General features: G+C 34.2%; 2 protein-coding genes across 2 annotated transcripts; one reads left to right on the forward strand and one right to left on the reverse strand.

The window, feature by feature from the left end:
• Positions 1–1876: 1876 nt before the first annotated feature.
• Positions 1877–6969, forward strand: LOC130218059 (myeloid-associated differentiation marker homolog). Its single transcript, XM_056450097.1, has 2 exons — positions 1877–2325; positions 4253–6969. The coding sequence occupies exons 1-2, from the start codon at positions 2317–2319 to the stop codon at positions 5105–5107; spliced, it is 864 nt and encodes a 287-aa protein (XP_056306072.1). The 5' UTR covers positions 1877–2316; the 3' UTR covers positions 5108–6969.
• Positions 6970–8344: 1375 nt separating this feature from the next.
• Positions 8345–19299, reverse strand: slc25a19 (solute carrier family 25 member 19). Its single transcript, XM_056450105.1, has 7 exons — positions 19147–19299; positions 17654–17787; positions 15284–15439; positions 14009–14179; positions 12890–13064; positions 11066–11196; positions 8345–9227 (listed from the first exon to the last, which is right to left on the reverse strand). Exons 2-7 carry the CDS (start codon positions 17783–17785, stop codon positions 9051–9053), a joined length of 942 nt encoding a protein of 313 aa, XP_056306080.1. The 5' UTR covers positions 17786–17787; positions 19147–19299; the 3' UTR covers positions 8345–9050.
• Between the last annotated feature and the right edge of the window lie 1247 nt (positions 19300–20546).

Consider the following 20546-nt stretch of genomic DNA (forward strand, 5'->3'; position numbering starts at 1 on the left):
TGTCAGCCATCCCTAGGGTTTACAGAGAATGGTCTGAAAAAGAAAAAATATCCAGTGAGCAGCAGTTCTGTGGGCGTAAATGCCTTGTTGATGCCAAAGGTCAGAGGAGAATGGCCAGACTGGTTCCAGCTGATATAAAGACAACAGTAACTCAAATAACCACTCGTTACAACTGAGGTATGCAGAAGAGCATCTCTGCAAAAACAACACGTCCAACCTTCAGGCAAATGGGCTACAGCAGCAAAAGACCACACCAGGCGCCACTCCTGTCAGCTAATAACAGGAAACTGAGGCTACAGTTCACACAGGCCTACCAAAATTGGACAATAGGAGATTGGAAAAACGTTGCCTGGTCTCCAGTCTCGATTTCTGCTTCGACATTTGTATGGTCGAGTCATAATTTGGCACCAACAACATAAAAAAGCATGAATCCATCCTGCCATGTATCAACAGAACAGGCTGGTGGTGGTGGTGTAATGGTGTGGGGGATTTTTCTTGGCACACTTTGGGCCGATTAGTACCAATTGAGCATCGTGTCAACGCCACAGCCTACCTGAGTATTGTTGCTGACCATGTCCATCTCTTTATGACCACAGTGTACCCATCTTCTGATGGATACTTCCTGCAGGATAACGCACCATGTCATAAAGTGTGAATCATCTCAGACTGGTTTCTTGAACATGGCAATGAGTTCACTGTACTTAAAGGGCCTCCACAGTCAAAAGATCTCAATCCAATAGAGCACCTTTAAGATGTGGTGGAACTGGAGATTTGCATCATGGATGTGCAGCCAACAAATCTGCATCACTGCGTGATGCTGTCATGTCAATATGGAGCAAAATCTCTAAGGAATATTTCCAGTATCTTTCCAGTATCTAAGGAATATTGTTGAATCTATGCTTGATTAAGGCAGTCCTGAAGGCAAAAGGGGGTCCAACCCAGTACTAGTAAAGTGTACCTAATAAAGTGGCGTGAGTGTATTTATAGTAGGAAACTTACAACATATCTTCATATAACATGATCCTTACTAAATATTATAATGATTTTTGCATAAAAGAAAAATAAGTAATTTTGACCCATACAATGTACAGTTGAAGTGAGAATTATTAGCCCCCCTGTTTATTTTTAATCCCCAATTTCTGTTTAACGGGAGAAGATTTTTGTCAATCAAATTTCTAAACATAATAGTTTTAATAACTCATTTCTAATAACTGATTTATTTTATCTTTGCCATGATGACAGTAAATAATATTTGACTAGATATTTTTCAGGACACTTCTATACAGCTTAAAGTGACATTTAAAGGCTTAACTAGGATAATTAGGTTAACTAGGCAGGTTAGGATAATCAGGCAAGTTATTTAAGTTATAGCAATGGTTTGTTCTGTAGACTATTAAAAAAATAGCTTAAGGGGCTAATAATTTTGACCTTAAAATGGTGTTTAAAAAATAAAAACTGCTTTTATTCTAGCCGAAGTAAAACAAATCTTTCTTCAGAAGAAAAAATTTTATCAGACATACTGTGAAAAATTCCTTGCTCTGTTAAACATCATTTAGGAAATATTTAAAACAGAAAAATAAAATAAAAGGGGGGCTAATAATTCTGACTTCAACTGTATTTTTGGCTATTAAAATAATATGGTATAATATTATTATGCAACCATTTTTAATAAAGCATGATTTTTTTGTTCTCCTACAGAGCAGAGAAGGGACTTTCCATATACAAAAGTAATGAAGATTAAAAACTCTTTAAATGGTTTTACTAGCCTCAGTTGAGGAACAAATGAATCCCCGCAATGTTTGCTTTATCTGTAAATCATTCATGACCTAAAAACAGCCCTCTATCGTTATCAGCAGAAGTAAAAGAGTAACCTTCAGGTATCCGTTCCTGTGTTGAAAGCAGAAGGTATCTTGAGGTGGGACTGAAGACCAGAGTTCAGGACTTGAATCTTTTTATCGGCTCATAGGACAACAGCAAACCAACGACCAATGAGGAACCGGAGAAGAGCAATAAAAGCGATAAGCTGGAAATGGTTCAATTGATCGACGCAACATGATCAAGCGGGTTTGCTGCCACATCAGAATGAACTAACATTTCACCGCAAAGAGGAACTTTTAGATATCGATTTTTCAAAAACCCAAAGAACAACGTGAAAGGAGTTTCGAAACAAAACGCATGGAATTGTTGACAATGGAACCCCACAAAGAACATCAGAAGAGCGTGACATCATTTAAAGAACTTAAAAGCATTGGGCAAACCGATCTCTGAGAAGAAAAAACACTAAAGAAAGACTTTAGGATTCATAAACAGTTTATCATGCTGCAGGTAGGCTTATCACATATTCTTGTGATGATTAACTGCTGGTTTTATCACGATACATACGGTATAATCACAATATCAACAAAAAAGGTGACAGGCGTAATAACGTGTTGTTTTATTTTATACATGTTCAGAGTAAGCGAATGTGTCTACCAAATAAAGTATAATAGTTTACAAATAACACATATCGGCATGTGTCCTGATATGTTCAAATATTGAATATTGGCATATGTCTAACATGTTCATTATCCTGATATGTTCAATTATTAAATATCGGTATATGTCTAACATGTTCATTATCACAATATATTAAATGACTAAATATTTGCATATGTCTAACATGTTCGTTATCCTGATATATTGAATTATTGAATATCGGCATATGTCTAACATGTTCAGTATCCCGATATATTGAATTATTGAATATCGACATATGGCTAACATGTTTACTATCTCGATACATTGAATTATCGAATATTGGTATATGTCTAGCATGTTAATTATCCCGATATATTGAATTATTGAATATCGGCATATGTCTAACATGTTTGTTCTTATGATATAATGAATTTGATTATCACGATATATTAAACTATTGAATATTAGCATATAACTAACATGTTTGTTATCACAATATATTGAATATCGGTATATGTCTAGCATCTGCGTTATCACAATGTGTTAAATTATTGAAAAACGGTATATGTGTAGCATGTTCCTTATGACAATATATTAAATAACTGAATATCGGAATATGCCTTACATGTTCATTATCCCGATATATAGAATTATTGAATATCGGCATATTTCTAACATGTTCATTATCCCGATATATAGAATTATTGAATATCGGCAGATGTGTAACATGTTCATTATACCGATATATTGTATTATTGAATATCAGCGTATGTCTAACATGTTCATTATCCCGATATATAGAATTATTGAATATCGGCATATGTCTAGTATGTTTGTTATCACAATATATTGAATTATTTAATATCGACATATGTTTAACAGGTTTGTTATCCCGATATATTGAATTATTGAATATCGGCATATGTCTAACATGTTCATTATCCCGATATATAGAATTATTGAATATCGGCAGATGTCTACCATGTTCATTATCCCGATAAATAGAATTATTGAATATCGGCATATGTTCAACATGTTCATTATCCCGATATATAGAATTATTGAATATCGACATATGGCTAACATGTTTACTATCTCGATATATTGAATTATCGAATATTGGTATATGTCTAGCATGTTAATTATCCCGATATATTGAATTATTGAATATCGGCATATGTCTAGCATGTTCGTTATCCCAATATATTGAATGATTGAATATCGGCATATGTTTAGCTTGTTCGTTATCCCAATATATTTAATTATTGAAAATCGGCATATGTCTGACATGTTCATTATCCTGATATATTGAATTATTGAATATCGGCATATGTCTACCATGTTCGTTATACCAATATATTGAATGATTGAATATCGGCATATGTCTAGCATGTTCGTTATCCCGAAATATTGAATTATTGAATATCAGTATATGTCTAGCATGTTTATTATCACGATATATTGAATTATTTAATATCGACATATGTCTAACAGGTTTGTTATCCCGATATATTGAATTATTGAATATCTGTATATGTCTAGCATGTTCGTTATCCCGATATATTGAATTATTGAATATCGGCAAATGTCTAGCATGTTCGTTATACCAATATATTGAATTATTGAATATCGGTATATGTCTAGCATGTTCGTTATCCCGATATATTGAACTATTTAATATCAACATATGTCTAACATGTTCGTTATCCTGATATATTGTATTATTGAATATCAGCATACATCCAGCCTGTTTGTTATGATAATATATTGAATATTGGCATCTGTCATGTTGCAGGTGGATTTCAGGACACTAATCGTGCCAGTTGGCATTGTGCGAATGCTGGAGGTGCTCCTAACATGCATCTGCTTTGCACTGGCGGCATCTGCGGGCATCCCAGACCACGGCTCGTCCCACTGGGCCTGGTGCATGTTCTGCTGGTGCTTCTGCTGCTTCACCACACTCCTCGTCCTCATCCTGGAGTTCATAAACCTCCACACCAAAGTGCCCATTTCCTGGGAAGACTTCACCATGGCTTTCGCAATGCTGTCCACGCTCATGATGGTGACCATTTCCATAGTCTACCCCACGTTTTTTGCGTGCGCCTCGTGCGCCAAGGAAATCGGAGCATCAGCGGTCTCCTGGCTGTGTTTCGGACTCTACGCTGCTGAAGTTTGGTTCCTCTACAAGAAACCTGGTGAAATCAGCGGCTTTCTGACCACCATTCCTGGTCTCCTGAAGATCCTGGAGACCTTCATTGCGTGTCTCATATTCACATCACTGAGTCCTGATGGATATAGGGGTTTTCCTGGGACGCAGTGGTGCGTTGCAGTGTACTCTATATGCTTCATTTTCTCATTGATCATCATTCTCCTCACCATCGCCAGGCTGTTGTCGGTCTTCCCATTTTCTTTCGACTTTGTGGTGATCAGTTTCAACATGTTGGCTGTGGTCATGTACGCAACCGCTGTAGTTATCTGGCCGCTGTATGCGTTTAAAGATAAGCCTCGTCCTAATGACTGTAACCACTGTGCGTGGGACGATCTGGTGGTGGTGACCTTCATGACTGTCTTCAATCTCTTGGTTTACATTGCCGATATGGCGTACTCGATTAAATTAGTGTTTTTTACGCATCATCATAGTGAGGGGTGATGCTTTGTGCCGTTTCACTATGTGGAAGAAGACTGTTGGATGTACTGTACATACAGTTGAAGTCAAAATGATTAGCCCTCCTGTGGATTTCTCTTTCTTTTTTAAATATTTCCCAAATGATGTTTAACAGAGCAAGGAAATTTTCACAGTATGTCTGATAATATTTTTTCTTCTGGAGAAAGTCTTATTTGTTTTATTTCGGCTAGAGTTAAAGGAGTTTTTAAGTTTTTTACAACCATTTGAAGGTCAATAATATTAGCACCCGTAAGCTATATTTTTTTTATAGTCTACAGAACAAACCATCGTTATACAATGATTTGCCTAGCTACCCAAATTAGCCTAGTTAAGCCTTTAAATGTCACTTTAAGCTGAATACTAGTGTCTTGAAATATATCTAGTAAAATATTACATACGGTCATCATGGCAAAGATAAAATAAATCAGTTAATAAAAATTAGGTTTAGAAACGTGTTGAAAGAATCTTCTCTCTGCTAAAAAGAAATTGGGGAAAAATATACAGAGGGGCTAATAATTCTGACTTCAACTGTATAAAGGAGTGGTCATAATAGTAAGACGGCTACTGATTAAACGCCTCAGCTTTCAGGTGTGTCTATAACGAGTGTGTTTATGCTGTTTATTTTATCACACAGTCATAAATACACAGGGTTACAGATGGAAAAAGGCAAGCTTTGTTTCTGAGTGTGTATATACATGTAAAAAGTGGAGAATGAAGAAAATGACTTGTTAAAAGAAAGATGTTAACAATTATGTTTTTCTAAAACTAACTTTGTTTGAGTATAAATTATTCAACTTAATTGACCCTTCGCTAAGCCCCGCCCTCCTTAGTTACTGTTGCTACGCCTGTCAAGCTTTCGTGCCTGGCACATCTTTTACAATGTGTATGAGCCGGTGTCAGACATTTCCAGGGATATAATGTCATTTTTGGTGAACAGGTGAGATATCAGGGAAAGCCAGGCAAAAAAGGACTGCAGTATGCATTACAGGGGTATATTCATCACATAATTGGCAACCGATTAGAGAATAATTCAATCAAAAATGAAGCTAGCTTAGTCTAGCCGCCTCATACGCTGAACATTCGACAGCTTAGTTCATGCACAGCAGGAGAGATGAAATTTAAAAATAATCTAATAGTAACAAATTAAACCATGATTTCTCTATTTTAGCCAAAAAGCCTGATAGACTAATGTTGTGCAATGAAATATAGCGTTACTAACCGGCGAGGAAACACGCATGGACAGTGCTTCTACATCATTCATTCGTAGAAAGAACAGCCAGAAAGGGGAAATTGATGGATTTGTGCCGAATAGTAGCATCATTGACCCATAACAATGTACAGTAAGTTACCTATTACTGTCAGTATGTGTGTGTGCTCTTTATAAAAGACTGAAAAACAGCTGCTGGTAAAGTATTTTGATCGCAAGTGCTCAGTTTGTGATCACATCTCTGTTTTGTTCTGTTGATTTGTAATTTCAAATATTCGTAGCTTGAAATAGATGGAAATATGAAGTTCAGTAAAGTCATGATCTATTCGCTGTTAGTATGACTGACGTTACTATGGCGAAGGCAAAAAAATTGCACAATCCATATGCACAACGCTTTGGCCTGTTTCCCTCGCTCGAAAGCTTGACAGCTTGACGGTTGCTAAGCCACAATTGGTGGGTGGCGGTTTTTGGGTGTGGCTCAGCAAAGGGTCAATTGATTCTTGTTTATCTTTTGGAATCAAGGGGTGTCAAAAATGAAAATTAAATAATGGTGTGTCAAAATAATGAAGAAATGGTTGATGTTTGCTCATTTAATATGAAAAGAGTAAATGAAAAATGAAGATGTTTTAAGAATGAAGAAGTTTTTGTCTCTGTGTTTTATTTGTTAGTGTACTACCATTTTTAAAATTCCTTATTAATATCAATAATAACGATAATAATATGGGCTCTATCATACACCCGATGCAATAAAGTGCAGGATGTGTTTGGCGCGATTTGTTGCTATTTTCAGATCAGCGCAACCCTAATTCTCCCGTTTTGCTCTACATTGTTTAAATAGCAAATCCATTTGCACCACTTTGTGGAGTCATGGGTGTTCCGGTCTATAAAGGAGGTTTGTTAAGGCGCATTGTTGGTGCGTTGCTATTTTGAGGAACTGAAATAGACTGTTCAATAGACCAGCTGAAGGCAGGGCTTAAGTCCAGCGCAGAGCGTGTTGGTTATGCGCCTACGCAGGTCCAAACGATTACACATTGGGGATGGGGCTTTTTCAGTTTGTTCATGACAATTTACATTAGTATAATGTTATTATTATTAATATTATCAGTATTATTTATTATATGTATATTTATATTTGTTTGAATAAAAACAAGCTTAGATTTGTCCACCTGTCGGGTTTGGGAGACATATGCGTCAAAATATGGGGCATAAGAATAGGACGTGTGTTTGGATATAACTCAGTTTTTTGACCACACTTGGTTATTAATGTTCATATATTTGTTTGGTGGAAATTAGAACTGAATTTAGAAATAGTTGAAACAAATCTGTGCGCTTAACAAACAAAATTATATATGTAGGCTAATGGATATCTTCAGTGGAGAGAGTTTCCACCGCTTCCTTACTCCACGAAAGAGTAAAAGTAAAGTAAACAGAAAGTAAAGAGGCTGAATGGAGGAGGCTCGTTCTTTATTCTCACGCTGTAGATGCTCTGTTTAACCATTTTCTCGCAACTGAAGCGTTCAGTTTTTACACTTACAAAGTCCACCAAGTAAATAGCAAATGTGCCATGGCGCGACACAACTGACTCTTAAAGGGAATGTGAGATGACTCTGATTGGTTTAATGCAGGTTACGCTCAAAACACACCCATAACTAATTAAGAGAATAAACACAATCCTGTCAGAGCGTGTGCTGCGGCGCAGAGTGTATTTTTCTGTCCCTAAAATAGCAAGAGTCAATTCGGACACGCTCTTAATGCTTTTGCGCCATGCACTTTAGACTTTGTGCCTAGATCATTAAAATAAAGCCCAATGTGTGGGAAGAAATGATAACTAAAAAATTATAATTTGTGTGTGTGTGTTTAATTTATTAGAGTAATACCACTTTTAAAATGTACTAATATGAATAATAAAGATTATATTATGTGTTTTGGAAATTTTAACCATGAAACTCTGAATATAATTTAAGACAAAATCTACAAATACAGCTAAAGAACAACAGGAAAAGACAAAGAGAATCAAAATATTGTTTTTTATTATAAAAATAATTCTTTTTTTATCTCGTCACCCATTTCTTTGTTTCATATGTCTGTTTTATAACAAATATGTGATATTATGCACGAGTACACAGGCGAAAACATACAACCTCTGTGATCCTCATTTTCTTATCTCTTCTTTCTTTTTTCAAAGATACAAATAAGGGCGTAAATAAAACCAGAGTAACAGGAACTATGAAGGCTCCAAATAATACATCCATTATATATGACAGATAATGGATCTAACTAAAAAAACCCAATATAATTCATCAAACAACCAGCACACTGATCAATTGAAATAATTCTATAATGATATAATGCAGGGTTTGTAAATAAACTGATTATTGTGCTATCTGATAGGTCCGCATCATTTAAAAGTGTTTTAAAGTGTAAAATAGTAAAAACTATAAGTTATAATATATTCTGACTTCCAGTGTTACATATAAAAACAATAAGATAGACCAAACCACAACCACAAACATAACAACAAAACAAAATAAATCCTAGTATGTGTAACAATGCTTTTCAAGACGTAAACGATGAACAATTCAGCATATTGTTCATTTGAAGGCGTTACTAGAGTGTGCTTCCGAGAGCTGAATGCATTCAGTCGACATTTAACACACTCTCAGACTCAGAGATCCAAAAGTCATCTCACAAAGAGGTCCGTCAGGTTTGTCTGATCGCTCATTACCTGCTCTTGAGGCTGATGATGGCAGAGATGAAGAACTCGTACCAGAAGAAAGTGAAGCCGGTTGATAAAGCAGCCTTCAGGAGACTGGGAGAAAGGCCCTTGAAGAACCCCCGGGGTCCTTCCTCTCGGCCGATCCGCAACACACAGTCCACAAATCCGTTATATGTGCGCACCTGCTCAGAAAACACAACAAATCACTAATCACTATTCACTATTCACTATGGACTTTTTAAAAAATTAAAATATGTTTTTGAAGTCTGTGAATATAGTAAAATTATAAAACATGACTACAATTGAAATAAACAGATTTCTATTTAAATATATTTTAAATTTAGCAAATTTAGAAGTGAATAAAACAGAACAAAGAATTGAACAAGATAAATAAATAAATAAATAAATAAATAAAGAAATAAAGAAATAAATAAGAGCAGAACTGAATAAAATTTAACAGAACTAGAACGGAATAGAATAGTATAGAATGAATAAAACAATTGAATACAACAAAAAATAAAACAGAACAAAGAATAAAACAAGATAAATAAATAAATATATAAATAAATAAATAAAGAAATAAAGAACAGAACTGAATAGAATTTAACAGATCTAGAATAGAATAGTATAGAATTAATAAAAGAATTAAATTTAAACAAAGAATAAAACAGAACATGAATAGAACAAGCTAAATAAATAAATAAATAAATAAATAAATAAATAAGAACAGAACTGAATAGAAATAGAATGGAATAGAAAATAATAGAACGTAATCAAATAAAATAGAACCAAGAATAGGATGGCATTAAAAGAGCATAATAGAGCACAGAACAGAACTGAATAAAATAGAACAAGAATAGACCTGAATAGACAGAAAAGAATAAGAGAATAGAACTGAATAGAACAGAACGAATATAAAAAAATTGAATTAAATAACAAGAATAAAGCAGAACAAGACAAGAATAGAATTGGATAGGACATAGAAGAGCACAGAAAAAGAACAGAACAGAACAGAACAAAGAACTAAAACTGAATAGAACAGAACCGAACTATAATAGAATAGGAAGGCACAGAACAGAATTGAATTGAATTAAACAAAACAAAGAATAGAATACAAAGAAGAGAACATAAAAGAATATAACAAAGAATAAAACAGAACGCGAATAGAACAAGATAAATAACTAAGACCAGAACTGAATAGATTTAGAATAGAAAATAAAAGAACGTAATCAAATAAAACAGAACAAAAATAGAATGGCATCAAAAGAACAAAATAGAGCAGAGGAAAAATAAAACAAAACTGAATATAACAGAAAAGAATAAGAGAATAGAACTGAATAGAGCTGAACAAGATAAGACAACTGAACTGAACTGAATAAAACAACAAAGAATAGAACAGAACAAGACAAGAATAGAAGTGAATAGAACATAGAAGAGGACAGAAAAAGAACAGGACAGAACAAAAGACGAAAACAGAACTAGAACTGAATAGAACTGAATAAAACAGAACAAAGAACATATTAGAATATCACAAAGAATAAAACAGAACAATAGAAAAAAGAATATATTGCAATACTTAGAGATGACCTCAATAAATTTTGCCACAGCAATATATATATATATATATTTGCAAATTCACAAATAATGTTAAAGCCATTTTACAATGACATTTACATTCTACCTCACCGGTGTCAAAGTTTATAATTGGAAATTTACCTGACAGGACATTTAATAGTAAATACTGTATATATATATATATATATATATATATATATATATATATATATATATATATAATAGGACGTTTACCTTTTTAACATCAAATTATAGAATCTAAATAACCTCAAGAACAATTAGTATTTTAAAATGTTTATGGTTATTTGCATTATTTTGCTGTTTTATAATCATTATATAATCTGTGGCCTAAAATGATCGCAAAATGACAATAATATCACTTATCGCAACAATATATCGCACAACAAAAATTCCTTATCGAGACAGGCCTAATCAGTGCTCTCACCTCTCCAAACTTCAGCCTGGCCTCTTCGAATCCACCCACTTGAAGTCTCTTTTTAATCAGGTCGAAAGGATACGTGAGAGTTTTACTGATGACTCCAGCACAACTACCACTGATCAGACTGTGAAGACCAGCTGAAACAGACAGAACAACAAACACAATCACATATCAGGATATTGCAGTCATTACGCCTAGATATGTACTTTATAAATATTGTTTACGAACAAGTTATAATTGTGGCTCAGTGGTTAGCACTCTCGCTTCACAGCAAGAAGGTCGCTGGTTCGAGTCCCGGCTGGGTCAGTTGACATTTCTGTGTGGAGTTTGCATGTTCTCTCTGTGTTCTTCCTACAGGTGCTCCGGTTTCACCCACAGTCCAGAGACATGCGCTATAGGTGAATTGAATGAACTGAATTGACCGTAGTGTATGTGTGTGAATGAGTGCATCCGCTGTGTAAAACATATGCTGGAATAGTGGGCGGTTCATTCCGCTGCGACCCCTGATGAATAAAGAGACTAAGCCGAAGGAAAATGAATGAATGAATGAATGAATGAATGAACAAGTTAAAATTTGAATTAAAAATAAGCAATGAGTTAAAATGCAGCTGTTAAATATATAAGACAATAAATAAATAAATATAAATAGGTAAGAAAGGGTTATAAAAGTTGACTAAAACAAAAAAACAAAAATGATTTTGATGGAATGTGATTAAAATAAAGCACAATTTATTTCAGGCAAGAAATAATGCAAGATTTTTTAAATTTAATTTAGCTTAAATCAAAAATAAATCAATTGAATTAAAGCAAAACTAATAAATTAAAATGAACATACAGAAATATGAAGCAATGCTGCAAAAAAATATAAAAATGTAAATTATTGTGGAAATATAATTACTATAAAATATAATTAAAAGTTGTAATTATGCTAAAGCAACACTGATATCAGATGGAAAAATATCATTAACATGCTATCAAGACAAATAAAAAACATATATGGAAAACATGAATGAATGAAATAATAAATAAAATCACTTTAGGTATTAATATAAATAAAAACAGCCTCATTATTCACAGGACATACTCACTAAAAAAGTATAATTCAGTGTAGCAACAGTAAACATCCTCAGAGATCTTGTCAGTCATATTTACCCCACGAATGATTTTATGACACATTAAAAGTTTGGTTTTGTTTGGATCCAAAAATAAGTTTCGAATTGCTGTGAGATAGCGTTGGCATTCAAACTTTCCAAATTAGCCTATACCTGGTCCTACAGTGCTCATAACGCTTGATGTACTCTTAAAAACTTGACATATTGGTAATTATTGGGTCATAGATAAACATAAAATGGCAGAACTATGGTGCATGTTTTTTAAAACCTACTTCTGTGAAACTCTTAAGTCTTTCATTGAATTGAAACCAAACTCTATTATTAATCTCTTTATACATTGCCTCTATCCTTTAAACCATTAAATTTTAGACATGACAAATAGAAAACAAAAAACATTTTATATAAATACCATAGTAATACAAAATAATACTGTCGCCACTGGCTTGCATGTTTTGGGACTTGTGGAGCTGCGCATCGATGGATTTGCTCTTCAATGTTTGGACTTTCAGCAGTGAAAATTATACCACCCTGAACTGAACTAAACTGAACTTCAACTCTGAAATCTGGACTGACACAGTTTCAATTTACTAGAACTTCTGTGTTAAGCTGCTTTGACACTATCTACATTGTAAAAACGCTATAGAAATAAAGATGAATTGAATTGAATACATATTTTAAAAAGTACTGAAATAACCCAGTTTAATGCACATGCTCTGACCTTTAGATTTGGTGTCCTGGTGCTCCAAAAGTTTCTTCAGGATATTATAAAAGAAAAACTGCAGGCCGGCGTATGGAAACACGGCCACGAGGGTGGGTGTGAGGCCCCTGTAAAAAGTAAAGGGCCCCTCAGAGCGCAACATGGTGCCAATGGCATGCCTGAGGTTGTGATAAATCTGTACATGAGAACAAACCATCATTATACAATGACTTGCCTAATTACCCTAACTCACCTAATTAACCTAGTTAAGCCTTTAATTTGCACTTTGAGCTGAATACTAGTATCTTGAAAAATATCTAGTAAAATAGAAGGTACTCATTACGGCAAAGATAAAAGCTAAAAAGTATTAAAACTATTATGTTAAGAAATGTGTTGAACAAAACAACACATTCTTTCCATTAAACAACTACCTGACAAGTCTTGTTCTCGATCCCAGTTGTAAGAGCAACAAATAATAACTTGAAGTTCTTCAGCAGGACAGCGCTCCTTCTCATACTTCAGCCTCCACATCAAAGTTCAAGAAAGTAAAAAAGGTCAAGGTGCTCCAGGATTGGCCAGCCCAGTCATCAAACATGAACATTATTGAGCATGTTTTGGGTTAAGATGGAGAAGGAGGCATTAAAGATGAATCCAAAGAATCTTGATAAACTCTAGGAGTCCTGCAAAAACGCTTCTTTGTCATTCCAGATGACTTTAATAAGTGATTTGAGTCATTGCAGAGATGTATGGATGCAGTCCTCCAAGCTCATGTGAGTCAAACACAATATTAACTCTTCTTCCACTGCACCATGACTTTATATTCTAAACTGTACATTATTTCTCTTGAGTGACAAGACTTTTGTCTAAGCAAAGTCAGACCTTACTGTCCTAATTAAATCATTAAATATCAAGGCATGATCATATTTTATTTTGGTAAATTAAGTGTAATCTAGAGGCCTTTGCCTTTCATTTAAGCCACCTCTGATACCAAATGATCAACTAGAAGTCAAGTTATTATTTGTTGTTCCTAAAACGTGGATAGGCGACAAGACTTTTGCCAGGTAGTGTATATTAAGAATAAAAATAAAAATAAAATGACTGAGCAGCTTGTAATGCTATGTAATGTCCATGAACTCTGACCTTGGGTTCGCCCTGGGCAGCGAAGCGTGTGCGGAGGGTATCCAGCGGCTGGCAGGCCACAGTGGCAGAGCAAGCAGCCAAACCGCCACAGATGAAATGAACTCCTGCTGTCTGGCTGTTGTAGGGGGTTTTCTTATGGACTAGCTCCGTCAGCACTTCAAAACTCGCAAACTATGACAAAACAATTCAATTCAATTTAATTCATCTTTATTTGTATAGCGCTTATACAATGTAGATTGTGTCAAAGCAGCTTTACATAAAAGGTCATAGTAAATTGGAACAGTGTAGTTCAGTTTGTAGTGTTTAAGTTCAGCTCAGTTTAGCTGCCAAAACAGCCAACAGCAACAATGTGTTTCAGGGGCATGTCGGCAGTTTTGTCAAGGGTAATTACAATCACAATCTTTAATTATTAACAAACATGCTGAATTAGAATTAGAACAGAAATTATACCTCATTTGTTTTTTTTTATGCCATGTCAGCTTCTTTGGCTATTTTTATGGAGGGAAAATGTACTAAAACTACATTAGAACTTAATCAAAAATAAATAAATAAACAAATAAATATATTTAATATAAATAAATTAATATATATGCATACATACAATTGAAGTCAGAATTATTAGCCCCCTTTGAATTTTTTTTCTTCTTTTTTAAATATTTCGCAAATGATGTTTAAAAGAGCAAGGAAATTTTCACAGTGTGTCTGATAATATTTATTCTTCTGGAGAAAGTCTTATTTGTTTTATTTCGGCTAGAACAAAAGCAGTTTTTATTTTTTAAACACCATTTTAAGTCAATATTATTAGCCATTTTAACCTAATTAACCTAGTTAAGCCTGTAAATATCACTTTAAGCTGTATGGAAGTGTCTTGAAAAATAATAAATAGGTTATTAGAAATTAGTTATTAAAACTATTGTGTTTAGAAATGTGTTAAAAAAATCTCTTCATTAAACAGAAATTGGGGGAAAAAATAAACAGGGGGCTAATTATTCAGGCAGGCTAATAATTCTGACTGTGTGTGTGTGTGTGTGTGTGTGTATATTATATATATATATATAAATAAAATTCATAAATAAATTAATTTATTTCCTCAAAATTCCACACACAATACGCCATAATGACAACGTGAAAAAAGATTTTTTTGATATTGTTGCAATTAAAAATATTAAAAATAATTATTAAAAATAAAAAGCCTGAAAAATCACGTTCATAAGTATTCACAGCCTTTGCTCAATACTTTGTTGATGCACCTTTGCTGTGTTCATCTTCAAGTACCTGAACTGCTCCGTAACACACAGACAGCAGCTGGGCAGGAATGTGACCCTTCCAGAAAGCAGGAAGGCCCTCTTCAGTCAGAATACAGCGGGTGGCCTGCCATAAACCCCAGTACTTCCCCTGACGACTCCGCCATGACACCTTCTCGATCTGCAGCTGTCAGAACAACATGTGCAAATATTCAAAACGACCTCACAACATCACAATAATACCTGTATGAGGACTAATTTTAGAAAGGTTTGAATGTAAAGTCTAGAAGTGTCACACACTGCCACCTTGAAAAGAAACCATTAGTTGCTATGTTAGGTAAGCTACAAAACAATTCACATTATCAACATTATTACAAAGAACTAAACAAAATAGAATAGAATAGAAATGACAGGAATAGAACAGAACAGAGCAATACAGAATAGAATTAAATAGAAAAATACAGGAACAGAACAGGAGAACACGTTAAAATATAATAAAATAGTCAAGAAAATAATGAGTAAGATTAGAATAGAATAGAATAGAATAGAAATAATCGGAACAAGTTAGAATAGAACAGAATAGAAATTACACAAGAACAGAACAAAAGAAAACAATTTAAATTAGAATAGAATAGAACTGAACGAGTTAGAATAGAACATAATAGAATACACAGAAATGGAACAAGTTAGAATAGAATAGAGCAGAATAGACTAGAAAATACAGGAACAGAACAAGTTAAAATAGATAGACTATAATAGAAAATACAGAAAATAAATGGTTAGAATAGAATTAAACAGATTAGAATAGAAACAGAACAAATGAAAAAAGAATAGAAAATACAGGAACATAACAAGTTAGAATAGAAATAGAATAGAATAGACAGAAACAGAACATTTAGAATAGAATGGAATAGAATATAAAAAACAGGAACAGAACAAGTTAAAATAGAATAGAATAGAAAATGCAGGGACAAATAGAGTTAGAATACAATTAAACAGAATACAACAGACAGAAACAGAACAAATTAGAATAGAATAGAACAGAAAAAATTAGAAAATACAGGAACAGAACAACTTAGAATAGAAATGGTAAAGAAGAGACGGAAACAGAACAATTTAGAATAGAATAGATCAGAATAGAATAAAAAAACCACTGGATCAGAACAAGCTAAAATAGAATAGAAAATATAGGAACAAAAAGAATTAGAACAGAATTTAACAGAATAGAATAGACAGAAACAGAACAATTAGGAAATAGAATAGAGCAGAATAGACTAAGTTCCAGTCTAAATACAGGAACAGAACAAGTTAAAATATAATAGAATAAAAATACAGGGACAGAATAAGTTACAATAGAATTAAACATAATATATTAGACAAAAACAGAACAAGTTAGAATAGAATTGAGCAGAATAGAATAGGGGAAAAATACTGGATCTGAACAAGTTAAAATAGAATAGAATAGAAAATACAGGAATAAAATGAGTTAGCCTAGAATTAAACAGTATAGAATAGACAAAAACAGAACAAGTTAGATTAGAATAGAGCAGAATAGAATAGACAGAAACAAAAAAGGTTAGAATAAAATATAGCAGAATGGAATAGAAAATACAGGAACAGAACAAGATAGAATAGAATAGAATAGAATAGAATAGAATAGAATAGAATAGAATAGAATAGAATATAAATACAGGAACATGTATATAATTGAACAGAACAGAATTGGCAGAAACTGAACAATTTAGAATAGAATGTAGCAGAATAGAATAGAAAGTACTGTAACAGATCAAGTTAAAATAGAATAGAATTGAACAGAATAGAAACAAAACAACAATTTAGAATAGAGAAGAGCAGAATAGAATATAAAGTACAGGAACAGAACAGGTTAAATAGAATAGAAAATAATGTACAGGAACAGAACAGAACAAGTTAGAATAGAATAAAATAGAATAGAACAGAATAGAATAGAATCTGCAGCTGTCAGAACAGCATGTGCAAATATATACATATAAAAAACCGCTTCTCACAATAAAACCTATATGAGGACTAATTTCAGAAAGGCTGAAAAGCCTAGAAGAGTCACGCACTGCCATCTTGAGGCCGATCCACCCGTTGCTATGCAAGACAAACTACCAAAACAAACCAATATACACACACTAAAAGCACACAGCATCATGTGGCACATTTACGAGCAGCTTAAAGCAAAAAGACACACTCCTCTGAAGTGAGCATGCTCAGTACAGCTGTGGATTTGGGAGTGGCGTTAAAATTCCACAGGGAAAAAAGTGACTCATGTTTAAAGCACGACAATGTGAATCAGATGGAAAAAAAGATGGTTTTCATTTCATGACAACAAAAGCACAACAGAACAGAAATGAAAGTTTAATGAAAGTTCCTATACCTGAAACCTGATTTTGACGACATCCAGAGGGCTGATGAGGGCCCGGGTGACAATGCCCGCCGCTGACCCCGCCAGAGCCGCTTCCTCTGGGGCCAGAGACACACCGGGGGAGTTTGGATCATATCCCACCATTCCTGCTCAGATCAGGAGACAATAACACAGCATGATGAAATGAAAAGAAGGATAGATAGATAGATAGATAGATAGATAGATAGATAGATAGATAGATAGATAGATAGATAGATAGATAGATAGATAGATAGATAGATAGATAGATAGATAGATAGATAGAAATATATACAGATAGACGGACGGACGGACGGATGGACGGACAGATAGATAGATAAAAATAAATATATACAAATAGATGGACGGACGGACAGACAGATAGATAGATGGATGGGTGGATGATGGATGGATGGGTGGATGATGGGTGGATGGATGGATGGATGGATGGATGGGTGGATGATGGATGGATGGGTGGATGATGGATGGATGAATGGATGAATGGATGGATGGATGGATGGATGGATGGATGGGTGGATAATGGATGGATGGATGGGTGGATGATAGATGGATGGGTGGATGGATGATGGATAGATAGATAAAATAAAGTTCAGTAACCAAATTAAATTATTTACATTTAGCCATTTTACCCCAACAGAACTCAACATTTCATGAAGATTTAAATGTTATAACTTTAAGAATATATACATTACATTTTCTTTTCTGTATATTACATTCAATAAATGACATTTTCTACTTGTTCAAAATACTTATTTATAACTCAATTTTTGAGTTTCTTGAGTGCGAACAACTTTATTGTATAATTTTCAAAGTACCATGGTAAACACACTATAGGGAGCATTTCATATTGAGGTAAAGTTGGTTTTATATTCACACATTCAGACTTTCTCCTTAATAATATAATTTCAGAAAAGTATTGTTTGCAAATTCTAAATAGTGAAATTCTACTAGCAGCCAAAGACTATCAAAGTACAACATTGATCACAGACAAATAAACAGCGCTAATGTTGCTTTCAAGTCTTTCTTACGTGTGATTTCATACCGAATATTCAAAGTACCATGGTAAACAATATAGGGAGTGTGTCATAAGCTGTCACATGTTTTACTGACCTTAAACAGACTGATAAAAAATATTCATCTAAAATAAATTAAAATTAGAAGCTTTTGAGTTTGAATTGTCCACAAACACTACAATAACCTACTATGAAGTGTTATTCGCTAAATATTAAAATATAAAGACATTTTAGTTATAAACATAACATGTTAAGACATAACCATGTACCATGCAGCGGGTCATTTGACAGAAATTTACATAAAACAATGACTGCGTTTCAAATAGCAATCTAAATAGCATTTATTATGGCATGACAGTAAGTAGTTCATTATTTGAGACACAGCCAGAGTTGTCTCACCCTTACTCACTAAGTACACGCTTGAAATATAAACGCGTGAAATCGGCAACAAACCTTTCTTATGTGTTTTTTAGTGTGTCTGGAGTTCCTCTGTGGAATCGGCTTTTTTTCTGATGCTCTCTAACGAGAAAAGTGCTGCTGTGTGATGTTAGAGGGCACCTCATGTTCCCTTCATAGTCACCGTTGAACAACACAGTACACAGACCAATGACAAGGCGGCGCGACTCTGTTTACTCGCCGTGCGGGAGCTTACTCCGAGAATATCAGTTCCGAGCTGCATCCCTTTCGTTTTCTGTTGTTTAGTTTCTTAAGTTTCTTTAGTTTGATTCAATCTTATAATATTGAATTGCCTCAATCAAAGTTACATTTTAAATTCAATTAAATTCAATTAAATTTATTCTGAGCAGCACGGTGGCGCAGAGGGTAGCACGATCGACTCACAGCAAGAAGCTGGTTCGAGCCCCGGCTGGGTCAGTTGGCATTTCTGTGTGGAGTTTGCATGTTCTCCCTGTGCTACCTGTTTTTCTCCGGGTGTTCCGGTTTCCCCCACAAGTCAAAAACACGTTGTATGCTAAAATTGTCCGTAGTGTATGTGTGTGAATGGGTGTGTATGGTTGTTTCCCATGTGATGGGAAGGCCATCCACCATATGCTGGATACGTTTGCAGTTCATTCAGCTGTGGCGACCCTTGATTAATAAAGAGCCCCTGATTAATAACAAAATTCATTTATTGATTTTCCTTCAGCTTAGTCCCTTATTTATCAGGGGTTGCCACAGTGAAATGAACCGCCAACTATTCCAGCATATGTTTTACACAGTGGTTACCCTTCCAGCCAGTCAGTATTTATTAATTTACTGAAGACAATTTGGTCGCAGCATACAAGCATCTCAAACATAATACACAAAAACACATTGTATAACATCTACCCTAAACTGAAAAACTTTACAGCTGAGGGGATAAATGAAAGTTTTAACCGATTTGTTTTACTAATAGGAGTTCTGTATCGAATACCAGAAGGGAGAAGATAAGGTGCATAGGATGGGAATCATCTGACAGAATACTCTGAGCTTTACTCAAAACCTTAGCCATTGTCATCTGTTTTCTCCCCGTTATTTTTCCTCCTAGCTTCACAATTTTCTCCAAACAACTCTTATTTTCCACACTTAGAGAATTGAACCAACAAACAAAAGAAAAAGATAACAGTGACTGAATGTATGAACTGTAAAACATGCACATGAGTGATTTATCTAGACCATTTTGAGGGATGTAAACAAAAACAACAGCCTCAACATATTTCCTGTTTTACGTTTTTAATTTCTAGAGCTTCAGAGAATCCAAAAAGAGCCACATATTGATAAATAATGTTATGATAGCCGTTTTAACATTAAGTTATGATTGAATTGCCTCTTGTTACAGTTATGAAATAGTTTGACAACAAGCAGGAAATGTTCAT

The sequence above is a fragment of the Danio aesculapii genome, chromosome 3, assembly GCF_903798145.1.
Source record: "Danio aesculapii chromosome 3, fDanAes4.1, whole genome shotgun sequence".
Classification (NCBI taxonomy): domain Eukaryota; kingdom Metazoa; phylum Chordata; class Actinopteri; order Cypriniformes; family Danionidae; genus Danio; species Danio aesculapii.

What these genes read in the sequence shown, in the direction of transcription:
- slc25a19 (XM_056450105.1), bottom strand. Translation starts at nt 17,785, where the DNA reads ATGGTGGGATATGATCCAAACTCCCCCGGTGTGTCTCTGGCCCCAGAG. An exon ending in TGTGTTACGGAGCAGTTCAG is followed by an intron (nt 14,180 to 15,283) that starts GTACTTGAAGAT and finishes GTTTTGTCATAG; the next exon opens with TTTGCGAGTTTTGAAGTGCT. An exon ending in CCAGGACACCAAATCTAAAG is followed by an intron (nt 11,197 to 12,889) that starts GTCAGAGCATGT and finishes TGTCTGTTTCAG; the next exon opens with CTGGTCTTCACAGTCTGATC.